At 51.2% G+C, this 25402-nt stretch overlaps 1 protein-coding gene across 1 annotated transcript in view; it reads left to right on the forward strand.

Annotated features, from left to right (window-relative positions):
- Window positions 1-25402, forward strand: part of SHB (SH2 domain containing adaptor protein B) — a 136333-nt gene that overhangs the window by 91389 nt on the left and 19542 nt on the right. Inside the window, exons 6-7 of the mRNA XM_029919653.1 lie at window positions 15247-15418; window positions 20696-20815. Coding sequence (XP_029775513.1) covers window positions 15247-15418; window positions 20696-20815 — 292 coding nt within the window. The remainder of the gene's footprint in view (window positions 1-15246; window positions 15419-20695; window positions 20816-25402) is intronic.

Here is a 25402-nt window from a genome sequence, read left to right on the forward strand (position 1 = left end):
GCCTGAGGGAGCTTCCCTCTTGTTGTACAGCTGTGATAGGCCTACGTGCACCTAGGGCCACTGCATTTCCTGTTCTGGCTTTGGCATTAAGCCATTCACAGAGCATAGGCATGGGTGCATCCTGACCTCAAGCTGGCTCTCGCCCTGGCCAAGAATGACTCAGGTGCCCCCCTCCGCCTCACTCTGAGACTGCTTCTCTAGAATCTGGGTATCTGTCACAGCACTAAAACTTCTCTCCCACAGCCTGTTTTGCAAAGCTGCCTGCCACATGTGTCACAGCTCTTAAACTTATGTGCTCATCCTCTCATTCTAATCCCAGCCTTTTGGATCCATGCCAGGGTTATGATCTAAAACTCAGAAACGACATTGTTTTTCATCATGAAAGGTGGAGAACAACCTGAATGTCCAGCGAATGGATTGATTCAATGGAGTACTGTATAGGCACTAACAAGCAATGTTGACAGAAAAGTTTATAATAACTGAGGGAAATGCTTATATTTAATGTTAAGGGGTGAAAAGGCAGATGCAAAAAATTTCTTATGCATCTAAGAGTTTAGGCATGTGAAAAAAGAGACATTGAATGACTCATTTAATTCTTGCCACACTGAAGGTCAAAAGAGGAGGGTGGCTTTAATTTTTAAGATTCATTTTTGCCTAAAATCTCTTTTTCATGCCCAACTGGACCCTTTCTTTCTAGCCGCCAGCAGCGAGGCCTCTGCCCTACCCCATCCTGACCCCCTCAATTGATGTTCTAGCTGCTCGAACCATACTATACCCAATTCCCTGAAAGCAGTGTGCGTCGTGCAAATTCCATTCTTTCTGCCTAAATGCCCTTCGCTGCCATGAAAAACAGCCTGTGCCTCCTTCCAAGCCCAGCTCATATCTTGCCATCTCTGTGAGCCCTTCCTGGGACACAGCTGTGCATCCCAAGGGCTTTCTTACTACGTCTCTGGGCCTGTTGAGCTTCTTGCACTCGACCCTGGCAGGACGTTTCTCCCATCATACAGTCAGCCCTGTCGGTGCCAGTCTCTGCCTGTCGGGCCGAGAGCCAGAAACAAGAGTAGTCGTGAGGTTGCAGGTCAGGCCACCCCTGTGCATTTCGCAGCCCCCTGTTTCCCTGGGCACAAAGGAATCCAAGGACTCTCCCTATCCCCTGGCATGGCCGATAAGGGGCTGTGCTCCTCCTCCTGGCCATGAGAAGAGCTGGGATGGGGCCATTGCCATCCAAGAGGAGCTTACTTTCTACAAACACCAGTTTGATTAAAGGCAGCTCTCCCAGACACCCAGGGCCTGTGGCATGAGATAGCAGCACCAAGACAGGTAGAGGGTCTCACACTCTCCTGGACTGACTACCTGTAGGTCCCTCGAGGGTTGTGTTACCTTTGATGCTCTAGTCTGGTCTGACACTGCTGCTCACACCATGGTCCCTGAACCAGCAGCATTGTATCCCCTAGAAGATGGTGAGAAATGCAGGGCCTCGGGTCCCACCCCAGACCTAGGAAGTCAGATCTGTTTTAACAAGACCCCGAAGGTGATTTGAGTGTGTGTTAAGGTGAAAAGCACTTAACCTATAGGACCTCAACTGTTCTTAAGGATATCAGACCAGAACTTGCCTACTTCTGCCCAAAGGTGGTTTTAGAACTCCTATACATTCTATACAAAGGATCACAAGGTCTCAGCTAAAACTGTCTCCTTCTAAGTTTCTGGGCTGCAGGTGTCCATTCTGGACATGGCTTTATGTCACTGAGTTGCTATCACAAGTGTCATTATAGGTCTACTTCTTAGGCTGCTGAGAGAAGACAGACTTAGAATCAGGTCCCTGCCTGTGTCTCATCAAGTCACTTATCTGTACATGGCCTGCTCCAGACTGCTCCATGGCTCTTCTCTTCCCAAGAAGCTTTAGGCTTCGTTCTGATTTCTAGGGTCTAGAAGGAAGCCATTTCACTTGGGCTGGGGGGCCGCTGGGCGCACCCATCATTGGTCATGACCAGATGCCTCCCCGTGTCGTGGCCAGAGCCCACCGGGGCAGTGTTCATGGGTGAGGGGCACCCTCTGGTATCCTAGCGCAAAGTGAAGATGGGGTGAGAGGTGGATGGGCCACTTTCCAGGTAATGAGGATGAGTTGAAATGGCTCGAGTAGGAAACTCAAGCGCTGCCATGGTCCCACGTGTACACCCAGAAGTGTGGCTGCCCAGGATTGAAGGTGTTCCTGTGTGAGTCAATTGTGCAAACGCGTGTGTATGGCCACATGCACACACTTTAGCAAGTCATTGGTGTCATCGGGGAGCAAGGCAGTGCTTGCAATACCCATTTGAAATGGTTTCTCTTGACTCTCGGGAAGCTCTCTAATGCTCCCTGAGAGCCTGGGGTGCAGGAGCTGGGGAGCGTTTGTGTGTGGGATAGAGTTGGCCGGGCAAAATTGTTACTATCTTTCTTTCCTTTGTGTTCTCTGGGTCTGTATTTTTAGCCTGGATGAGGGAATCTGGGCAGTGTTTTCAAATTTCCAAAGGGTATGGGTTGTGAGGGAGCCCCAAAGACCAGAGCTGGGCCCACCGAGAAAGATTCACGGCATTTAGGGTCCAAGTGAGTGAATTTAGGCAAGAATTTCATTTACACCTGGAAGGATATATAATGAGCTTCCTCTCTCTGGGAATTTGCAACCAGCAGCTCGATTGAGGCGGGAATGATAATAGAGGTTTTGCCCAGCATTGGGGGGTTGGTCTGTCACCTCGAGGGTTGTGTCCATCCTTTAGCACCCCACCATACTGATCAGAGACCAGGAGAAGGGAAGGCTTCCAAATGATCTCCATGATTCAGTCTATGAAGCCAAAGTGCTTCCTGCCTTTCAAAGTGCTGTCCTATATTGCATTCATGGAAAGAGGCATTATCAGAGGAGTCCTTTGGCATTTCCCATAGAAGTAACCCTTCCCAGCCAACAACTCCAGACCAGCTTTATGGAAGTCAGGCTTCCCAGCTCAGCCACACTCTCACAGTCTGGGGGTGCTGCCTCGGGAAGGCTCAATGATCACTCCCCGGTTGTTGTGAAGACAGGGTGTGAGGTGGTCTTAGCTTCTTGAGAATGAAAGTCTTTCCTCCCAGAATTCTCTGGCTAGGTGAGTGAGAAGTACAAGCTCTCCAAAAAGCCTTGGGCCTTCATTGCCTGCTCTTCCTCTGGGAAGCTGACTGTGACCTCAGCCAGAACCTCCACCCACCCAGCCCCCAGGAAAGATGCCCAGTCAGGCTTTTTGCACCACCAACTGCAGAGAACAGGCAGGCTGCATTCCCCCCAATGCATGGAGAGGTGGTGTGGCTTCCATCAAGCCATCAGCCCCCTTCACCCCTGGCAGAGACACCTGCCTTCAGAGCTGGCTACATTCAGTCCCCAGCCTGCTTTGACTTACGCCTTGGGAGTCTTTACAGCAACAAATTGCAAGGTAGCAGGTGGGTCTAGAAATGACCTATGGAACTCCCTGCACAGTAGGGCAAGGAAAGCAGCCTAGGGTGATTCTACACTGTCTTGGGGTGGCATGGATTGAAACGGAAGGTCTAATCAGCCCTGGGCCTTGTGGCAGAGATTGTGACATGGACAAATGGAGCCTTCACAGTAAGTGTCCACACAGGGGAGGGCAGAGGAGCTGAGAGGAGAACCTAGAGAAACAGACATGGGCTCATGGTGGCATGGATTAGGTGTCTTCACATTCTCTGAGTGGCCACTGGGAGGTCGAGGATTGAACCTGTCCTAAGAGCCTCCATTTTCTCACCCAGGAAATGTGTCAGCAGCAAAGAGTCCTAGTAAGGCTTACAGGACACGACATCAGGAAAGTGCTAGCATCTACTGAGCACTCTCTGTCTGCATTATCATCTATAATCCTTATAGCTATGCTCTGCGGATTAGTTTCCTCATTTTACTAAGGAAAAAAAGACTGAGGCCCAAAGAGAAGGGGCCCATAGCTAGCAGCCACAGAACTGGGATGTGAAGTCCACCTCCAGATCCCAAGCCCTAACCCAGTGGATGTCTGGGCTCCCTGCTGCCCGTCAAAGATGCTGCATAAAATATGGTTGCAGCGTATGGGGAATGTCACATGCCTTTTGTTGTCTTGTGCAAATTCCTCCCTATATCTACAACTGGGAGGATGCTCTGCTGGGTGTGTGATCCCCCCCCGGAGTGGTTCTACCTGAGGATTCCATAGGAGCCCAAGTTCTGGAAGTTTGTGCCTGTGTGGGGGCTGAGCAGAGCCATCCCACCAGCTGGTCATGCTCTGCCACCGCTCAGCTCCCACACCATGGCATCCCACTCCCTCTTGTCCAGTCAGGGAAACTGAGGCCCAGAGAGGAGAAGAGAACTGCCAGAGACCCATAGCAGAGCCAATCAGGCCAAATAAAGAGGGTAGACCAACGTTTCCTTTTAATCCAACAAGTACAGTTCACTGCTATATCCTTAATGATTTGTAATTGCCTTTGAGAAGCAAATGATCAGAGTGCTTGCTCAAGGGGCCAGGCAGCAAGGAATGTGTGAAGGGTGCCCTTGAGAGCTTTTAAAGGAACAAAGTCATTTCATTTCTTCATTTTTGACTCACCGTCTAAAGATTCATCTCCATTGAAGCTACTTTTTGGGCAGTGCCCTGGGTTCAGCCGGCAACACATCTGCCTCCCAGCAAAGATAGAAGACAGACAAATGACTCAGTACTGAACATAGTTATTTGGGTATTTGTCTGTCTCCCCACTAGCTTCTCAGTGGGTTTCTCTGCTCTCAAAAGCTCAAGAAAGTGTTTTCATGTCGGGAGTCAGTGGGTCAGTAGAAGGAATCAGATAATCCCAAGTTCATATGCCATCTCCACCACTCACCAGCTGTGTGACCTCAGACAGGCTGTTCAATCTCCCATCTACAAAATGGGGATACTCACAACCCTTGTCACACTGGATCCCTGTAATGATTAAGGGGAAAAGTTCTAGATGAAAAGACTGTATAAGCCCTAAAGGGTCACACTTGAGAGCATGGTTATTGGTGTTCAAGGAAGGATTATGTACTAGATAAAATTTAATTTAATATTAAAATAGTACCCCACGAAGAGGTACTTGGAAGGCTCCAAGGCCCCACTTACAAAGCTCATTCCTCGTTACGCCTGGTAATGAGAAATATGGATGGTGTGGAAAGCAGTACTTCTGTAGGTAACCCCAATCTCTGTTCCTCCAGTAGTTCTAATGATGAGCCACCCAATTTTTCCATTCTTCAGGCCTTCCGAAGGATTGGACCACTGGTCTCTGGGTGTGAGAGGGTCCCCGTTGCCTTTCTCCCCTCTGTCCCCCTCCCCATTCTAACCATGACACACTTGTGGATTGGTTGACTTCCCCAGAGTGAGCAGGGGAATCACCCAGAGGAAGCATTAAATAGATTGTTGCTTTGCACTCCCCCAGAGTTCCTAATACAGTAGGTTCCAGGGATGAGGCATGAGAATTTACATTTTTAGCAGTGTCCCAAGTAACTGATACCACTGACTTGAGGGCTTCACTTGGAGAACCCTACAGTGTACCCTGAATGTGTTACATGTTAGGTGCCAGGATCAGGGAGAGGGGATATCACAGCTCAGCTCAGTGGTGGCAGCACCACCTCCTCCAGGAAAGTCCTTCCTGGACATGTCCAGTCCCTTGCTCACCCACATCCCAGGTTGGGCTGGAACCTCTGTGTTCCTACCACAGCCTGATGGGATGCATTGGTTTATTCTGGAACAGCCAGATACACACTTGAGGGGAGGTGCTAATGCTGTGTTGGTCACCCCACCCCAAAACTCAAGGGACACCCTCTTGAGTTTTGACACCTGCCAGCCCTCATCAAATAAGGCTGAAAGAGCAGAGAGAGGGCAAGTTAAGTCCTGGATATGTCTGTTTCCTCTACAATTCTGAGTCATCTTTGAACAAGTTCAGTTGGCCAATTTAAAATAATCCTATTAAGGTAAAGGGGAAAATGGGGAAAGGACAGGAAATTCACATTTAGAGAGTACCACTTATGAAACCCTGCAAGGTGGGTGTGATGTCACTGTCCTCACACAGGTGACAGCACTCAAGCTCAGAGAGGAAGAGCAGCTTGCCCACAGCTTGCCACAGATGAACCCAGCTCAGTCTGACTGCAAAACCTTTGCTCTTTCCACTGCTGCATTGACCTCTCAGGTGTGGAAAAGGCGGGTCTGAGCATTCCCTTTACCTTGTGCTGGTGCAGTGTGTCTTTGGTTGCCGTGGAGCAGTTGCACCCACTCCATGCTGACCTCATGACTTGTCACTATCAAGTGCAAATGCTCTGAGGCTGGTAACGCTGATATAATGTGCAGCAGACACTTCCTCTGGGCTTGCTGTTCCTACCAAGCCCCGTGACTCATCTTCACGCACTCAGAATAAACAGGCTCAGCCCCTGGAGATGTTCCTTGGGGAGTCTTAGACCTGCCACCATCACCTGGCAGACCGAGACAAATGCCACCTCCTGTTCACCATGGGCTCCAGTGGGGCTTTGTGATGCTTCCTGTCCCTTGCACAGCTTCCCAGAATACCCTGGACCTGTGAGGAAATTAACAATTTTGTTTTTATGGGGAGCTTTTTGCGATGTAATGAGTAACAGTTGTAATTAATGTTTAACACATGAACAGCAGGTCTGCAGAGAAAAAGGGGGGGTTGAATGACGAAGAGAACTGGGATCACTTGCTTCCTTTGGCTAATATGTTACTGAGGGACAGGTTTTTCCAGTTGGTTTTTCTACTTGACATATGAATGAATTCATTTAGTCGCCAAAAAAAAAAAAAAGAAAGAAAGAAAAGAAAAAGGGAAACACTACTATTTAATAGCTTTGGTTTGTCTACTAATTATATTGATAGAAATGTTCCTTCTAGTGCCTTTGTCTCCTGTGTAACAAAAAACACCAAGATTTGATAGAATCTTTGCTCTTCTGTTTGGCAGAGCAGAAATCTTCATGTGGGTAGAGATTTTTGTAAGCTCTTTTAGGTTACAAGATTCTGCCTGCCTTGTTCTCCCTTCCAGGGTCCCCCACCTAGATCCATGCCTGGCACATAATGAACATACAGATATTTAAGTTACTGAATAAATCATTCCTCAGAAAAACCAACCCCATGATTTCTTCAGCTCGCTAGAATACCTAGGTAATCATGCAGCCTGCTCACACGGAGATGGTTAATTTTCATATCATTCTTTCATGCTGTACGCCTGTCTTCTCTCCGAGTAAGGCTTAGAGATCTGCACCTGGACAGGCAGTTTTGCCTGGCTGTGAACTGCCGCGGCTGCTGCCTCTGGTCTGAATTCCTAGGAAGAAGCGGAGAGCGTGTCCCTGCCTGTCTGAGGATTGACCCAGGAGTCCAGATACCACGTTGGGGGTTGAGACAGTGGTACACTAGTGCGTGGCACACAGCGCCCTGGAGCCTTGTACCTGGCTTGTCCTTGCTTGTCACTTTTCCTTTTCTGCACTGCCATCTGCAGAGGGACGGCAGCAGAGACATATAAATGGCTTGGTGCGGGCTTTTGGGTTTCTGGATGGGGAGACTTGTTTCCACAGATGCCCACCATGCAGGTCGTCTGAGGCTTGTGGATGGGGAAGGAGTCGATTTGCCTGGCCCTAGGATTCCGCGTGAGTGTCTGTGGGTGTCTGAACATGTAAGCATCAGGGAACCTACTGCATCAGACGAGAGCGGGGATTCTCCATCTAACAGGTGAGCCCGGCTCAGGACTAATAGAGCACACGTGACCGCAGGTGCCAGAGCCACGGGGTCTGGATTTAAAGCCCTGTGCTGCCACTTGCTAACAAGATGACCTGGGGCAAATTGCCTCTGTTTCCTCATCTTAAAATGGGATGGCAATTGGTGCTGAGAGTTAGGACACAGTGAGTGCTTGGTGGATGTTGGCTTTTGGTATCACTGTTACTGTTAGCTACATTTTTGAGAACATATTACACTGTGGACAGGATTTTTGCTGACCTTGTTAGAGGCCTCTGGGATTGAGAAGACTTGGGTTCAAGTCCAAGTTCAAATCTAGCTGTTGACTTGGGGCAAATCAGTCTCATTTCCAGCCCTCCAATTCTCCCTCCATAAAATGAGTTATGATGATAAAGATGGCTTGCCCTGGCAGCCAGTAGGCCTCAGCATTTGGGTCATTCCATCATTTTCATCTGGATTTATCCTATTTCCCATAGCCGAGCAGCAGCCCTTGGGGTGGGGTCTTTGCACCAGACAGCTGTGCCTGTTTCCTATGGGGGATGCAGAGTAAGAGGACGAGGACACCCCCCGCCTTGTTCCAGGCCCTCCTCCCCCAGCCCAGGCTTGGGTGTACATGCATGGACGGCGTTCTGGAACCTAAGCAGCACCCCAGAGGCTGCCTCAAACCCCTCCAATGCGCTGCTTCTTGGGGAGTCACCCCTGCCACCCTTCACAATGGAGACCTCTGTTCTCAGGCGCTGCCCACGAGATGTGGCTGCGTGATGCCCTGGGGCTTGCATGTGTCTGCCGATGTGAACACAGAGGCCTCTTGTTGGCAGTCCAGGAACACTAACCAAACATTTACTGAGCCGCCTGTTGTCTCACAATACCTGGAGGTGCAGCTCTTGTGCATGGGGCAGGTGGGGAGGGGGAGGGGTGAACAAGGCCTGCTCTTGAACTGGAGGGAAAGGGAGGCCTCCCCTCTCTGGGCTTAGGTTTCTCCATCAGGAAAATGGGAATTCTAATACTGATCTTGCCGTGAGGAGCAGATGAGGTAACCTAGAATGCATGTTTAGAACATTGAAGCGGCCAAGACCGTTGTCATGGGAACAGAGTTTCAGTCAGTTGCGAGTGTTTGCACGTTGTGAAAGTCTGTGGTGTTTCCTGAGGCTCCAGGGGTCACGTGGTCCACCCTAGCTCCCCAGACCACTGCACTGTCTCCCTCCTTGCCTCTGTTGGGGGCTCACTACTGCCTGGGCGGCAGCCCCTCATATGCTTCTCCACCCCTGCCCTCCCTGTTCCCTTCCCCCCTCACACACACATATACTAGCATCGAGGCCTATAGCTATTGAGAGAATGGAAGCATCAGTGTCAAGGACTGTGCGGAAGGGGTGCCTTGGACACCTTCATTCTATTCCCTGTGCCCTTGTGTTTTCAGAGTATAGGGCAGGCCTGTAAGTCCCATGTGGTTTACAGGGGTGACCCGTATTCATTTCTGCTTCATCCACAGAAGGCCTAAAGCCTCTTCAGTGGGCTGAGAACTCCTTGCAAGGGCTTATTTTCAGTTGTCTAATCCTCGTTGCCTCTGCTTAACAGACTCTGTCCTGCATGGATAACTGGGAGGGTCAGAGACTGCTACTGACTACCTCCACAATCCTTCATGGTATAGGTATTGCCACCTTATTTTACAGAAGAGATAGTTAAGGTTCAGAGAGGTTTAGAAACTTGCCCTAAGTCACACAGCAACGGCAGAGGCAAGATTCAAATGGGTCTTTCTAACTCCATAGTCCATGCCCTTTCCATGATGCCAAGCTGCTATGGTTCCTCCATTCCCTGGCCTTAGTGCAGCCCATAGGCCATTCTTTAAAGTTGGCTGCATGCTGGCTGTGCAGAAGTCCAGAGGAGGCTGAGGTTTGAAGCCCAGTCTCCATCTGGTTCTGAAAAGACATCTGTGCACCATACTAATAAGAGACTGGTGTGGGATTAGACAATGGCATAGACTAGGATTGCAGGGCACAGAAGAGGAGAAGGGAATACTACCAGGATGGTCTAGGTTGAAACCACCCCTAGGAGGTAGCATTGGAGCTGAACTTTAAAGAATAGCTAGGATTTGTGCACCCTGAGATAGTGAAGAAAGGGATTCCAGACAGCAGGCAAGGCAAGGCAGAGGTCTAGGAGCAGATGGTGGATTTGGGAATGGGCCTTTTTTTTTTTTTTTTTTTTAGTTTTATTTATTTATTTTGAGAGGGAGAGAGATAGCAGGGGAGGGGCAGAGAGAGAGAGAATCCCAAGCAGGCTCTGCACTATCAGCACAGAGCCCAACATGGGGCTCACTCTCATGAACTGTGAGATCATGACCAGAGTCAAAACTAAAAGCCAGTCACTTAACTGAATGACCCACCCAGGCACTCCTAGGGGACTGGCCATTCTTTGCGACTGAAGCCAAGGGTTGGATGTGGATCCCAGAGGGGTTTGTAGGGAAGACAGGTCCAGAAGGCTAGACTAAAGTCCAAGTCACTGAGGATCTTGAGCACTAGAGTGAAGAGTCTGCCCTGCATCCAGGGGCACTGGGAGCCAGCAAGGATTCAGGAGCCCAGTAGAGCTGTGCTTTAGAGACTTACTGGCTTTTTGGAACTTGTTTTCTCTGGCCAGCCCTGAAGGATAAACAAGAAGGAGTTAGACCCTGAAGGAACACATTTATTTCATCTAAGCAAACATTTACTAAATGCCGTCTTTATAACAAGCACTACATTAGGTTTAGAGGCAAACAAGAGATTGGAGAGGGAAAAGAGAAAGAAAATAAATCCCAGGCACTGTCCCCTCAGAACACCCAGGCTGACTGGAGAAGAGTGGGAGGGGGTGTCCACAGAGATGTGCCAAGTGCTTCTGGGGAGGAAGGGGCTCGCAGCAGGCAGTATCGGGGGAGGCTTTGTGGAGGGGTAGCCTTTTGCCAGGTCTTAGAACCTTCCAGATGTCATAGAGATGGAGCAGGAGGCTGGTCATCCCAGGCCTAGCGGTGGGAAGCACACCACAGACTGAATGAAGGGGGCACAGCCCCTACCTAGCCACAGGGAAGGAGGACTGAGGGGTCTGAGGAGGGGCTGACAGTGGTGACCCAGAGGCCTGGGCTCAAGGCTTGCCTCCCCCACCCCTATCCCACTCTTTAGCTTTGAGACCCTTTGAGGTGAGTTCTTCCTCATGTCTAGTCCCGATCCCTCACCCATCACACACAGGATGGGGGGGCTATTGTGAGAGTCAGAGCCAATGGGGGTGCCTGGGACACCATCTCCATTCCTGCCTCTGACCAAACACAAGAACAGTTAGTATAAATTCTGTAATACAAGTAGGAGGGGACCACCAGAGTTGGAGGCTAATGCAGAGGGTGGAAAGTCCTCCTGGAAGGGCAGTGCTGGGGGCACCTGAGCTGGGTCTTTAAAGGCTGAGACCTGTTGTTAGACTGGAATTTTTGGAAGGACATTCGGGGCCTCCTCACGTCTACCACTGCCTCCCAGGGGCTGATCCTGCCCACCTGAGCCTCCTCTCCCTCCTGCACAACTCCTGACTTCCATTTGTAATTGCCTATAGGTGCAATTAATTAGGTTCTGTCGTTCTAATGACTCACAGGGGTGGCATATTTTTCCTCTAAATGCAGATATTCTTTTGAGGGTTTGTGTCTTTATCTTTTGCAGAAAATTACTAAATTAAAAGAATTGCCATTTTAAATTGCAGATTAAAGAGAAACTTAATTAGAAGGAAGGAAAGCAGTTGTGTTTGAAGCTTTTGTTGTTAACATTTTCTTCTTCTGTTGCTGCTGAATCACTGTACTTGCAGTTTGTGTATTTTATTTTAGGTGAAATGATTTGCCTAATTAAGCCTGTCATTCATCACCACCTGTTCCCTCTAAATATATGGCTATATTATTAAGCTTGCAGGCAAATGTATAAATTAATTCAGTGGGGAATTATAGTGTTGACTGGGATGTTATTAAGTTTTATCCAGTTTATCTGGTATGAAAACCGATATTTTTTTTTCCAATAAAGTGAAACAACAGCTCATTAAGCTACTTTATTCATTAATTGGGCACTGGTTATGTTGCAAGCATGTGTGAGGCATAGGGCACAAGGGTAAATGTGGTACAGCTCCTGCCCTTGAGGGTCTCATGGGGCACCAGACCAGTAACCTGGCCATTAGGATGCCATAGACTGAGATCAAGGTGAGTCTGGAGAGGGGATGAGGTCAGGGAAGCCTTCCTGGAAGAGGTGGCCCCTGAAGGGCACGTGGACTCAGGTGGAGAGGCTGGTAGAAGGCTGTGGAGTTGTGGCCATTCAGGCAGAAGAATGGCCTGAGAGTGGTCATGGTGCAGACTGAGGCTGTACAGGCAGCCAGATCAGTGGCTGTGCTGAAGGGCTGGGGTTCCTTCTATGATCAGTGTCCCATGCTCCATGCCTGTCCTCTCCTTCTGTGCCAGGGAGTATGTGGTAGGATTTTATATTGACAGAAATCTCCAGATTCTGATTTTAGTCTGAGATGAATATTTCTTAAAATTCATCGGGTCTCTCCTTCTCTTTAGCCTGTGGCAAAACTAAACTAGAGCCTCATCTTCCCCCCACCATCTTCCCACATCGTGCCACTTCCCTGCCCACTTCAGCACTCGTGGCCCCCACAGGCCAGAGGTCTGCTGAGCAGCCGCCTCTCCATTCCTGACAATCTCAAAGTTAGCAGAGGGAGGGACCGTGGAAAAGTGCACACTGGTCCCATGGTCCCTGGCCCCCATCACCAGCCGTGCCCCAGATCTGCTGTCAGTGGAGTGTCAGAAAGAGCAGAAAGAGGTCTTTGCTGGCTCAGACCATGAGTAGTCAAGTCCTGTTGGAGTCATCTCTTAACATCCCTCCCGTCACTGAGGTACTCAGCCTTCATCACTTTCCCTAACTGGTCTCCCTGCCTCCCTGTATGCCCCCCACATCCCTTCTCTAAAACTCAATCTGAGGATGGCATTCCCCGATTGACCCATCTATAGGATCAAGACCCAGCTCTTTAGAAAAGGGCTGTGTGACCAGGTGCTCACCCCTGCCCAAGGTCACCCATCCAGAGCTCTGCAAGGCAGGTGGTTCATGTCTTCCTAACCCCCCTACCCAAGAACACATACACCATTTGGCTAGTTGCCCTGAGAGCTGGTGTGGTTTGGAAGGAGCCATGGTGGAAGAGCCAGGTTGCTGGGAAGCCTGACAGGGGCCCGTGGTGACATATGCCAGGGTCCCAGCTCTGGGTTATCCCATCACTACCACAATGAAAGCCCAGGTTATTGGCCAGATGGAGGAGGGCTCTCTCAGACACCCAGCCCCAGGACCTGTTCCTTAGAAGGGCCTTGTCATTGCTATTTGTCCCCTCCCCACACTGCCAGTCCTGGCCTCACAGCTTGTCAGTGTCTCCAGGGTAGAGTTTGGCTCTGTCCTGCTTCCTCACGAATTTTAATTACAATTTTCTGTGTGTCCTCACCTCCTGGAGAATGCCAGCCCTGTCCCTCCAGTGCTCAGCCCAAAACCCTCTGGCCCATTGGTCCTTTTTCCCCCACACTCCACTGGGAATGCACAGACAAACTCTACTGGCCCGTTCTGCAGTAGCATCCTCATTGCCCTCCTGATGCCTCTCTCTCATTTATAAACTTTTTAAAGAGCAGTTTTAGGTTCACTGCTAAATTGAGCAGAAAGTGTGGGGAATTCCCATAAACCCTCATCCTCCATCTCTTTTCAGCACAGCCGTCCTGATGATCTGGCACGGTTTCATCCCAGCACCCTCCATTCCCACTGGACTGTGTTGTTTCTGTCGCCTATGACATAGTCCCACCTCAGGGTCCTTGAACTTGCTCTTCCCTCTGCCTGGAATGTCCTTCCCCTGGGTTTTCTTCATGGTATTTACAGCAGCTGGTAGGCATGCTGTAGCTCAGACGTAGCTCCCTTATTGTGTCTCTCCCTGCCCGGACTCTGAACTCCTCCAGCAGGGATTTCTGATTTGCTCACTGCTCCGTCTACAGCCCTGACCTTGCCTGGCACATGCGAGTGAGTGTCGAGGAGTCGGGTAGGTTGATGGACAGGCTGCCGGCCTCCCCTGCAGTCATGAGAGTGAGCACGCACACATGGGTCCGGCATGTCCAGAGCCTTCCATTGGCAGGAACCTCCCTTCCCATTGTTTTCCATAGTGGTTAATGTAAAAGTGTCTTGGAGGGATGGAAATGCTTTGCAGTCCTAATGGAGGATCTTGTGGAGACTTAGAACAGGTTCATCCACATTCCACGCCCCCCACAGTCAGAGCTGGAGTTTCCCACGACCTCCTGTGAACGTGAGGTTGATTGCCATGAGTCTGGCCAAGGAGGAGGACGCTTACCACATCCGTGCTTGCTCTTTAGAAAAGAGGTTTTCACCATTGTGTGTCCATGGGCCTGCAGCTGGACCTGGCTTTGGGAGCTTGTCCCACAGGCCCTGGCACAGCTCACTCGGCACTCTGTGTGCTAGGCTCTTAGGAGGTTATTCTGTCATCTGGTCTTCACAGTAATGTGGTGAGATGGGACGTTGGGCCTCAGAAAAGTTGAGTAACTTGGCCAAGTCACACAGTTAGCCACTGACAATCTTACGAGAGGAAGTCATTTCGAAGCTTATGTGAAGTACCTGGTACAGTGTCTGCACTGAGCAGATGTGATAATAATAAAAGTAAATATAACATTGATTGAGCAGAACTACATGCCAGGTGCTGTGCTAAAATCTCGGTGATATCACCTGCTTGAATCTTCACAACAACCCCGTGAGGTAGCGACAGTTACCATCCCTTGCAGAGAAGGAAACCGAAGTCCAGAGAGATAACTCGCAAGGTGGACTAACTGGTCTCTAGGAATGCTTCTGACAATTCCAAGTTCAACTCAGTTTTTTCTTCCCTTTGTGGGATATCTCCAGGGTCCTGCCTTTGAGAGGCATCCTCCCCAAGCCTGTGGGGATGAACAATGCTCCCACAGGCCCAGAGCCAGAGGAGGTATATGGCAGGGCCTGCCCCCGTGCTATGCACTACTTCAGCCTCAGCCTGGGTGCTGGGTCTGGGACAGGCTTTCTGCATGGGGGCCCATGCAGAGGGCACTGAATGAAGAGGAGCAGACATGGGGAATGGTGCATGACCCTTGAGTAGAACTCTGTAGGGTTATCCCAGGTGAAAGGGAGAGAGGAGCCACGGGGAGGCAGAAATGGGGAACACCTGCCCCCCTGAGAACTGTCCAGGGGACTGAGCCCTCATGGGCATGCCATGGTCCCCTTGCTGGAGATTGCAGGGTGTCCTTTGGGGATAAGGCTGAATTCAGTGACCTCTGGAGGGAAACTCAACTAGCCCCTTGAATGCACCATCTGGCTCTGATAGCACCTGTTGTAGGAAACACAAGTCTCTTGAGCCTTGTTCATTCATTGCCTGGAGTTCTTCCCCCCTGTGAATCGTAAAGCGCCAGTGATAGCAGTCAACTATTACCCCAGTAAAGTCTTGGGCAGCGCTCCGGTGACCATGCACTTTTCTTTCTCCCCCACAGCTCAGTTTAACGGCAACGAGAAACGGCAATCATCCCCTTCGCCTTCCCGGGACCGGCGGCGCCAGCTTCGAGCTCCTGGAGGGGGCTTCAAGCCCATCAAGCATGGGAGCCCTGAGTTTTGTGGAATCTTGGGCGAAAGAGTGGATCCTACTGTCCCCTTGGAAAAGCAAATGTAAGTTCTAAGGGAGCAAGGCACAGCCTCAGTGCCAGTTCATACAGTCACTGTTAAGGCTAAGAGAAGGTCAAGGCCACCATCAAGTCAGTGGCTGATGGGATTAGGCTCCATGCTTTTTCTCGTCATACCGTATCACCACCTTTACTTCGGATTATTATACATTAGATTTATTTTCTAACTACATTCGTAGTTTTGCCTCACATCTGCTTGGCATTTGTTAGGCAAGGATTTCACACTCTAGATTTGGGTTTTCTCAGCCCCTTTCTTAGATTTCCCGCCTCGTGACTCAATCCCATCCCTGCTACCCACTTCCCTCCCTGCTCTTCCCCAACACTGTCACCCCTCCCCTTGACCATGGTGATCACCTCCCTTCTCCTATGTGCATGCCCCTGCTCTGCTCTGCAACCTTCAGTGGCTCCTCGTCACCTCCAAGATAAAGTCTCAGCTTCCTAGCCTGCCACTCACTCTGTGAATTGCCCCCAGACTGTTCCTTCAGTTTCTCACCATTCCGTATACCTGGACTAAAGCGAGTTTCTCCGGGTACTTGATAAATCAGGTCCTGGATCTTGTGTTGATACCTTCAGGTGTAGCATCCTCTTAACAAGGACATGTGCAATAAATGGGTTATCCCCATTGCATAGCTGGGAAATCAGGACTCCAAGAGGTGCACAGCCTTGGCTGGGTTATCACAGCTCACAGTGCAGAGGCAGGCTTAGAACTCCAGCCCTATGACTTGACCCCACACTCTCCCCTTATTCACCTCTCCTCGAACACACTCTTGTCCCTCACCCTTTGCACATGACAGGCACAGGGGGACTCCATAAGGATAGGAGATGAGCTGACAGCTCACCGATCCCTGATGAGTCTGTCCCACATGTGTGTCACATACTATATTAATCTCTAGCGGGGGATTCTGGCCTCAGCCCCAGCCGGCAGTGCGTCCCTCACAGGAAATGCTCACTTGGCAAGCAGGATGCAGCATTTTCCAAATGATGTTGTGTGCCATGTGCCCCTTTTTCAGCATGTGCTATCATCTGGGAGGGGGTGCACAGCCTCTGTGACCTCCATGCCTGCTCTACCGAGCACGTGGTGGAGCGCTCCCCTGGGCATCTTTGCTGTCTGTCACAGCAATCTGGGTGGCTGATTTTGCTTATTTCTGATCACTGTATACTTTTTAATGAACAAGCAAAATATGATCCAGAGATAGCTGGGTGCTGTTCAGCGTGCATCCTGACCATTTCCACCCAATATCCCCTTCTAGCTCCTGTCCCTGTTGGAACATAAGCTCTGTGAGGGCAGGAACTTATCTGGGTCACCACGGCATTCTCAGTGCCTTAGAACATGCCTGGCATGTAATAGGTGCTCAGCCGTCTCGTTCCCTTCCATCACCTACCTCCCATTCTCTCACTTGGCACAGTAGACAGATCCCTCCTTTGAAGATACACTCTGCTCCTGGTTTCTCTCCCACCCCTAGCCACCTCTTCTGTCTCCCCAACAGGCTCCTCACCTCACTCAGCTTGACCTGAGCGTGGGACAGTCTGGGGCTGGGTTTCCAGCTACGTGTTCTCCCTGGATATTCTCAGGATCCTGGTAGTGAGTCAACAGTGCACACACCTCCTGGAACTCCTGACTCCTACATCCAGCTGCCATCTTGGCATCTCCACTTGGCTGACGAATGGGCATCTCAAATTTAGTGTATTTAAAACTGGGCTCCTGATCTTCTCCGGACACTTGTCTCTCCCCCAGCTTCCACCTCCATAAACAGCATCACATCTACCTACTTTAGCCACCAATCTGCCTTCCTCACGGATTCCTTTTTTTTTTTTTTTTTTTGCTTTACACCAGCATCTAAGGCATTACTAAGTTCTGCTAGTTCTCCACCCAGAATCACAGGCTGAATCCATCTCTTCCTCTTTGTCTCAGAGCCACCTCCCATCTGGACCACTGCAGAAGCCCTACCTTGTCTCCCACCTCACTGTCTCTCTGGCCCCTCTTCAGGGTGACCTGGCTGACCTTTTATAAGACATTCCAGAGAAAGTATCATCCTCTTTTTAAAACTCCTTGCCCTCTGCTATGCTTAGAATGAAATCAGACTTCCCTTGCTCACAAGGCCTCAGGGAATTGGGCTCTGCCTCCCTTTCCACTCTCATCCTGTACCACTCCTTATGCTCACAGTGCTGGGCTGCATCATTCTTGCTGCCTTTCTGCTCTATGAACACCCAAGTGCATTTGTACTTTAGGACCTTTGCGCTTGCTGGTTCCTCTGCAGAGAATATGTTTTCTTTGACTCCTTACATGATTAGCTCCTTCTCACAATACAGATTCTCAGGTCAGATATCATCTCCTTGGGAGCCTCCCCTTTCTGTTCATTCTCACATAGGCACTTCCTGTGCCCCAGTCACTGCCTATCACAAACTTAGGATTCCTACATAGCAGTTGTCACTTTCAGAAATTGTATCCTTAATCTGTTTGTTGACTCTCTCTCTTCCCTACATCAGCCCCATGAGATCAAGGATATAGTCAGTGGTGAGTAAATATTGGATGAGCTAATGGGTAACGCATAGGCTGAATGACAGTGGTTGAATCTTCTTAATCTCCCAGATTCTGGCATGACTGGCCAGCCCTGCAGAGCCTGCTTGTTCCCAGCAGTTGGCCCTCAGCACCCCCATGGGACCACCCAGGCCCACCCTGTTTCCTGGTGGCCAACCTCATGCCGACAGGCTGGCCAGTGACTGGCCCTGGGCCCCTGATTGTGTCCTTGGGCCCTTCTCTTCCAAACCACCTGGGACTCCTTTGAATCTCAACTTGAGTCCCAGCCTTTCTCTCAGTGTGCAGGAGCTGGGCAGCTGGGAAGGAGCCAGTGGCTCATCCTGTTTACCCACAAGGGATTACCTTTAACCAGGATCCTGAGCCCCCGAGGCCCATATGCTACCAGCTCAGCCCCTGTGCTCAGGCAGGGTTGGAGGGTGGGCGGCACTTCCCCAGAGACTTCTAGGCCTTTCCCTGAGGATGGCTCTGCTTCAAATGGCTGGAACTTGTTTTCCTACTAAAACATGTTTGTCAGCTCTCTGGGGGTATGCTACACAGGTGAAATTTCCCAGACGACGACCTTGCCAAATCTGTTAACTCTTAGTTCTAAAGTCCAGTCCAGGGGCGCCTGGGTGGCTCAGTTGGTTAAGCGGCCGGCTTCGGCTCAGGGCATGATCTCACAGTTCGTGGGTTCGAGCCCCGCGTCGGGCTCTGTGATGACAGCTAGCTTAGAGCCTGGAGCCTGCTTCGGATTCTGTGTCTCCCTCTCTCTCTGACCCTCCCCTGCTCGCGCTGTCTCTCTCTATCTCTCAAAAATAAATAAAAGACATAAAAAAAAAAATTAAAGTCCAGTCCATCTTTGGCTGTTTCCCCAAACTATCGTAATGTATCCCTTCCTAAGTGTGGCTTCAGCCCTCACATCTCTGGAAGTGCTTTAATTACGAGAGCCTATATTCCTCTTCATTTCTGTGTACATCTAGAAAAGAAGGCGAGCCTACGCTTCCCCTGCCCCTTCCCTTGGCGAGTTTTCCCTGTAGATATCCAGCTTCAGGGCTGACCTCCAGGGCAGTCAGTGACTCACTCACATGCTCACTGGGCAGGGACACTAGCATCTGCTCTCCCGCCCTTGCCTTCCTGAAGCAGTTGGGTTTTGAAGTTATAATTATGTCATTGCCACCACTGCGGCTAACCGTTCAGAATACTGCTTTGTAAATGGCAAAAAGCGTGCAGTGAAAGGCAGTGCCATGTTTTTCCCTCAGCAGAATGCCTGTAACAGAACCCTCAGAGGTACTGTTTGCAGGGCACCCCTGGGCCAGGACCAGGAGGCAGCAGCATCCCTGCTTACACCCGGGAATTTGAAATGCAGCCTGCGGTGGGCAGCAGCCTGAATAACGATAGTTGCGGGGCTCCCCATGACCATCTGCAAGTTCAGTCTCTTTCTACAGATGCTGGGAGCTGCCATTTGTTGAGACTCATCCCACCCCAGGCTCTACATAAGCCCTCCTATGCATAATCTCATTTAATCCTCACACCCCAAGATGGGGGTGGAGTGACCCTGACCCGATAGAGAACCAAGGTGCATCCAGGTTCCGCTGCTTGTCCCTGACAACCCAGCTGGCGAGTGGCAGAGTGGTCTGTGCCTCTATGGCCATCTAGCACCTATGGTTCTCTTCCTGGCCCCGACTCCCCACCTTCCCACTGTCCCACCCCTTAGGGACCGGGATATAAGCAGAAATGCATTCTGGGTAGACCCACTGATGACCTATCTTGTGATCTTCACTCTTCCTCTAAAATTTTACCTTCAACTCTCCCTATCTTGAAAATCAGTTATTCGTCTTTTGTCCTGCAGCCTGGGGGCCTTAGTCAGGTCGTCTGCTAGTCTACCCCTCCCTTCTGATTCTGCTGCTCACCACGTTGTGTCCAGAAGCAGTGATGCCGGGATTCCCACGTGCCCCAACCGATGCCAGATTTGCTTGACAGAAACACTGGTGTGGCTTCCCCACCCAACTGTCTGCTGTTCTGAGTGACAAGCACCCCCCACTTGTCCCGCAGATGCCATGGAGAGTCAGCACGTGTCCCTCCTGGCAACACCCTCTGATGGTCTCCACATCACAGAGATGGAGAAAGCCAGGGTCCTCTCCTTGCACACAGGCCCCCTGACCAGCCCTGCCTGGTAGCCTCATGGATCTCACTGCCCACCTCTCCCCTTTGGCTCCCTGCAGCTGTGCTGGCCTCCTTGCTTTCCAAGCACATCAGGCACTCCTGCCTCGGGCCTTTGCCTTCGCCACCCCTCCCTCTGCCAGAAACTCTTTTCCAGTTACCATCCTTTGTGGCTTCCTCCCTCACCTCCATCAGGTCCACACTGAGAATGTCACTCTCTCTGGAAGGTTTCCCTCTCTCCTGCTTAAAATAGCAATCCACTATACAAGCTCCAAACCACACTACCCTGCTTCGTTTCCTCTGCAGCACCTGTACTGTCGTGCAGCCCTGTGAGGGAGGAGGCCGCAGGCTTGCTCACTGCTCTCTCCCCAGGGTCGGGCGTGCAGCACACACTCGGCAGCTCCCTACTGAATGACTAAATGCATGCACACCCACACACACGTGTGCACCTGCCTTGTGACAAGGAGGCTGGGACATGCCAGCTGCCCTCTGACGGGGCTGAGCCTCCCCAAGGAGGGGTTTGCGAGGGTGTCAGCTCTGGGGGTCCTGTCCTCGCTGGGTTCTGACCCTCTTTCTTCTCTCCAGCTGGTATCATGGAGCCATTAGCAGAGGAGATGCCGAGAACCTTCTGCGGCTCTGCAAAGAGTGCAGCTACCTTGTCCGGAACAGCCAGACCAGCAAGCACGACTATTCCCTCTCCCTGAAGTGAGTACAGCCTCGCCCACACCTCTCGGCCCTTCCCGGCAGCCTCGAGTGAAGTGCTGCCCGGCCCTTGTGTCTGTGGCAGAAAGACCCTTGTGTCTGTCCCCCCAGGAACCCTGCCAGCACGAGGTATTTCAAGCCTCAGGTTTTCGATTTGGTCCTATTCTCCTGGGAGACAGAGGAGTTCTTAATGTCCTCTGCTGCAGAAGAGGAGGGACATTTTCCTAGGATTTGATATTAAATACCCAAGAAAAGCTTTCATATCTGCTGTGAACCAGGAACCGAAGGAAGCTCTGTGCATACCTCATCCCTTCCTCAAACCTCGCAACAGTCCTTTGATGTGAAACATATGGTCCCCATTTTGCAGGTGAGGAAACAGACTCAGAGGGGGACTTGGCCCAACCCAAGGGGCAGGGCCAGGACTCCAGACCTTTCCCTATGCTGTTTGGCCGGGTCTGATTTTTATGTGTGTCACAAAGGTTGTGAGGAGTGCTGGGAAGAGCCAGGAAGAATCTTGCTGGTGTTCTTACCTCTGGCTGCTCCGTAACTGTTGGGCTTTCTGACCCTTGAAGCATCATTGTTGAGATAGGCAGCCCCAAAACAAGAAAATGGTTTTTTGCTTGAGTGCTTCATCATTCAGTGCTGTTGCTGAATGGGACCCAACAGATCATCTAACACCCACTTTTTAGCTAGAAAACTGAGGCCTAGAGAGGGGAGGGACTTCCCAAGGAAGTCCTAGAGAGCTAGCAACAGAATTGGGGTTTAAGAAACCCAGGTCCATTTGCCAGTACAGACCCCCAGGAATGTGAAGCCCTCTGCCTGGCTTCCTCTCTGCCCCGCTCTCCATTCTTAGATCATGTGCTAGAGAGAGGGCCTGCTGTGATGTGGCTGTCAGCCACTTGGACAGGAGCCACAGTGCAACCAAGGAAAGAGAGACTGGCCTGCACTCTGCGCTCAGGACAGAGCCCACCTGTCTGCTGGGCTCTCCCCTAAGAGGGACCACGACAAGCTGCAGAGCATGGTAGCAAACATAGGCACTGGAAGTCTGCCTGGGGAAGAAAGCATGTGTGGGCACCTGGTGAGAACCACAAATCTCTCAAGGATTATCAGGGCAGAAGGAACAGATGTCATTGGGGGCCCCCACATGGAAGTTATGGGTAGGCAGATTCCAGCTCAGCGAGAGGAAAAGGTTTCTAACCGTCAGAACTGATCAGGAGTTAGATCCATCCAAAGCTGCCTCAAGAGGTAGTGGGTGTCTCAACCCCTGGGGGTGTGCAAATAGGGCTGGATGATCCTCGTCAGGGAGAATGTGGAGGGGATTTCTAACCAGCTACACACTTCCCTGTCCACGGTGAGACCTGTTGGCATAAAGAATCCATTCCGTTATCTCGGCTGAGAAGATCTCAGTACTAAACTACAGCGGGGCTGGGGCTGCTGGGCTGGCAGTGAGCACAGTCAGAGACCCCTTGATGAGTGGCCGGGGCGGGGCGGGGGCAGGTGCACCCCACCGGCCACTGTCCAAGGTAACCAGGTGCTCTTAAGTGATTCTTCCAGATCTCCATGCCCCACCCCACTCTCCCACCCCCGCCTCAAGGTGAACTGTGCTGTTCTGGGCTTCAAGAGGTAAAGGTGGCAGATGACATCAGAGATGGGATTCCCACCTTACTGTCCTTCCATGCTGACAGAGGCCCACCAGTCTGCGTTCCTCTGTGAATCTTTTTTCTTCTGGTATCTGGGACCTGGCCAGGAGGGTGTTCCTAAAACCACTGATTGAGTGCAGCAAGGAAGGGTTGGGGGAGGAGCACCCATACCAGTCCTGGCTCACACTCCACGAGCTTCCCGTTTATTTGCTGGGCAAGGACTGAGCCTCTGCACTAGGTGGTCCAGGCCCCTTGGGGACCCCAGGACAGCTCTACGTGCACAGAACAGTAGCCTCCCGAGTACCCAGGATGTCAGCTGTGGCATGGACATGGGACCGTATAAGGAATCTCAAGCCAGTTGTAGAAGTGCCCATACCAACAACAGCTGCAGATCCATTTCTCAGTGGAAATGTGCCCTGTTATGCAAACAGGCCTACAATCCACCCCCTGGGTGGGGCTCTGGAAGAGTATTTCTCTAACAGCCCCAAGAGTATAGTTCTTCTTCATCCCGGTGTGCACCGTTCCCAAGACAGTAGGACCACTCCAGAGGGATGCACAGCCCCTCGGTTCTGTTGTCACCGTAACAGACTTATAGTCCTGTGTGCAGGGCTACGTGCAGTGGAGAGAGCAGGGGGCAGGCTTCCCTATTCCACGGCCTTATGGCCTGGGCAGTGTGTCTCTTTTTTGACCTTTCTCTATGCACAGGGGATAACGGTGCTCTTCCTACAGAGGGAAAACATCTCTAAACTAGCTAGTGCAGTGTAAACATTATCTTGTATTATTCCCACCCTGCCCCTGCTATCCCAGGTTGGCCCCCATGGCTTCATTGAAAGCTGTTTTTAAGGGCAACGGAGAACTTGTTGTCCAGAGTTCTGGACAGGAGTCCTGACCTACCACTCATCGCTCACAGTGTGACCTTGGGCAAGTGCCTTCCTTCTGGGGCCCAGCATCCACGTCTTACAGTGGGACTTTGATGGTTGCTAAGGACACTTCTCCCTCTGACATCAAAATGTCTCTAACTCCCCGGATTTTTTGGGTCTGTGGGCTCAGCCTCCCTTTGTCTCTGGCACACTCCGGTCGGATCCCCTACCCCTCTCAAGCCAGGGAGGAGGTGGAGGAGACTGAGAGCCGGGCCCAACATCCTGTGCCAGAACCACACATGAAAACACTCTGCCATCGAGCCTGAGTTAGGATAACTGGTCTCTGCCCACGGGTGCTGGGAGTTTAGCTTTGCATGCTTGTCTAGAGCCATAAGATCCCAAAGGCCAGATGGGTGGTCTCACATGGCCAGATTTCCCTTGAAGAAGCCCAGAATTGAGGAGGTGAACTAAGCCGTCCTGTGGCTGGGCAAGGCAGCCTGGTAAGGGGAGGTGAGCTTGCTTTCCTGAGTGGCCCTAGTTCACAATAACAGTCCGGGAGCCAGCCAGGGGGTGACACCTGGCATTAAGCACCTTGACCACAAATGGAATGGCCCTGGTACTGAATGTCACGACTGCTTGGAGCAGGTGCCAGCTTTTCCGGCCACCACATGAGGTGCAAAGTCTCTCAGATCCCCAAGGCCTGCCTGGTGGGGGCAGGGGAAGATCGGCCTTCCCCATGCATGGTGTTGTCAGGAGCATGGTGTAAATTCCAGCTATGTTTTCATATGTACTTGGGTCCTGCTGTGAGGATGTTCTAGGGTGCAAGAAGGATTTGGGGGGGATCCAGCCTCAGATGACAGCCCTCCACCTCTTCCATCCTTCTCTCAACAGATATTTACCAGAACCCACCACACCAGGCACAGGGCAGAGCAGCATAGAGAGCTGAAAGGAGAACAGCTCAGCTTAGGCCACAGCAGCTCATAGCCTGGGCCTTGTTACAGGCAGGTTTGCACAAAGGGCCTTGGGGACCTGGAGTTGGCACGGGGGTGGGCAGTCCCTGCCACAGAGGGTTAGGAGAAGCTGCAGGTGCACTTGAGCCTTAAAGAGAGGGTAAGTGGTCCCCAGGCAGGGATGGCTGGGGGGATCTCAGGTGGCAGGGACAGCCTAGGCAAAGCCCTAGAGATGCAGAAGAGCTGTTGGCAGGCCTTGGGCCTGCCTCACAAAGGAGTTGAGACTTTATTTTTAGTGATGGAGCCACTAAAGTGCAGGGTCCACTCTCAAGGACCTGCCTTTGCTTTAACCCCACTTCTTGACCCTGTTTCCCTGCGTATCTGCAGCACCTTACATCTTAGTAGGCCTACGTATCTGCCCTAGGACAGACCCACCAGGTGGCTAGGGCAGGGAGCACCATCTTTTTCATTTTAGGGTAATAAAGGTAGCTGAATGAACTTCCAAAACTGGAGTGGAGACCACGGACTCCCAGCCGAATCTCTTCCCACCCCTCTCAAGCACTCCTTATACCAGGTCAGAGGTCATCTTAGAGGTCTATCTGGTCCAGCCTTTCCTTCATGGGTGGGGAGACTCAGACCCAGAGGGGTTCGTGATTGACCTCAAGGCTACCTAGGTGACACTTGACCACACTGACAATCCAGATGGCTACTGCTTCCATGGTGGGGACCGGCCCAAGCTGCCACCCATCTGCCCTCCCGCCAAATGCTTCCTGCTCTCATAGTGATCCAAAATGGTGCTTGTGATCCCCATCTCATTGCCTGTAGATCCCCGGCCTGGCAGACACCCCCCACCTGTAGAGCAGTCTTATAGAGATCCTGCCTAGCTGCTTTGGAACGCTGCCCTTATCCTCTCCTCCTTCTTCCCAGTCTCCAGCCTGACTTGGGGGCAGTGGGCCCTTAGGCTTCTTCTCAGCTGCTAGCAGACATTTGCCTTTTAGAGCACTCACTCCACCCTCAGGGAAGCAAAGGGTTGAACCTTTAGATATTGGTAAGAAAACACCACACTCTAACAACTTCCTGTCTGGAAAGGCAGGCAGTGGGGGAAAGGGATGAAAAGTTGAAAAATCTCACTAAAAAGGT

The sequence above is a fragment of the Suricata suricatta genome, chromosome 13 (genome assembly GCF_006229205.1).
Source record: "Suricata suricatta isolate VVHF042 chromosome 13, meerkat_22Aug2017_6uvM2_HiC, whole genome shotgun sequence".
In the NCBI taxonomy this organism is placed as follows: Eukaryota; Metazoa; Chordata; class Mammalia; order Carnivora; family Herpestidae; genus Suricata; species Suricata suricatta.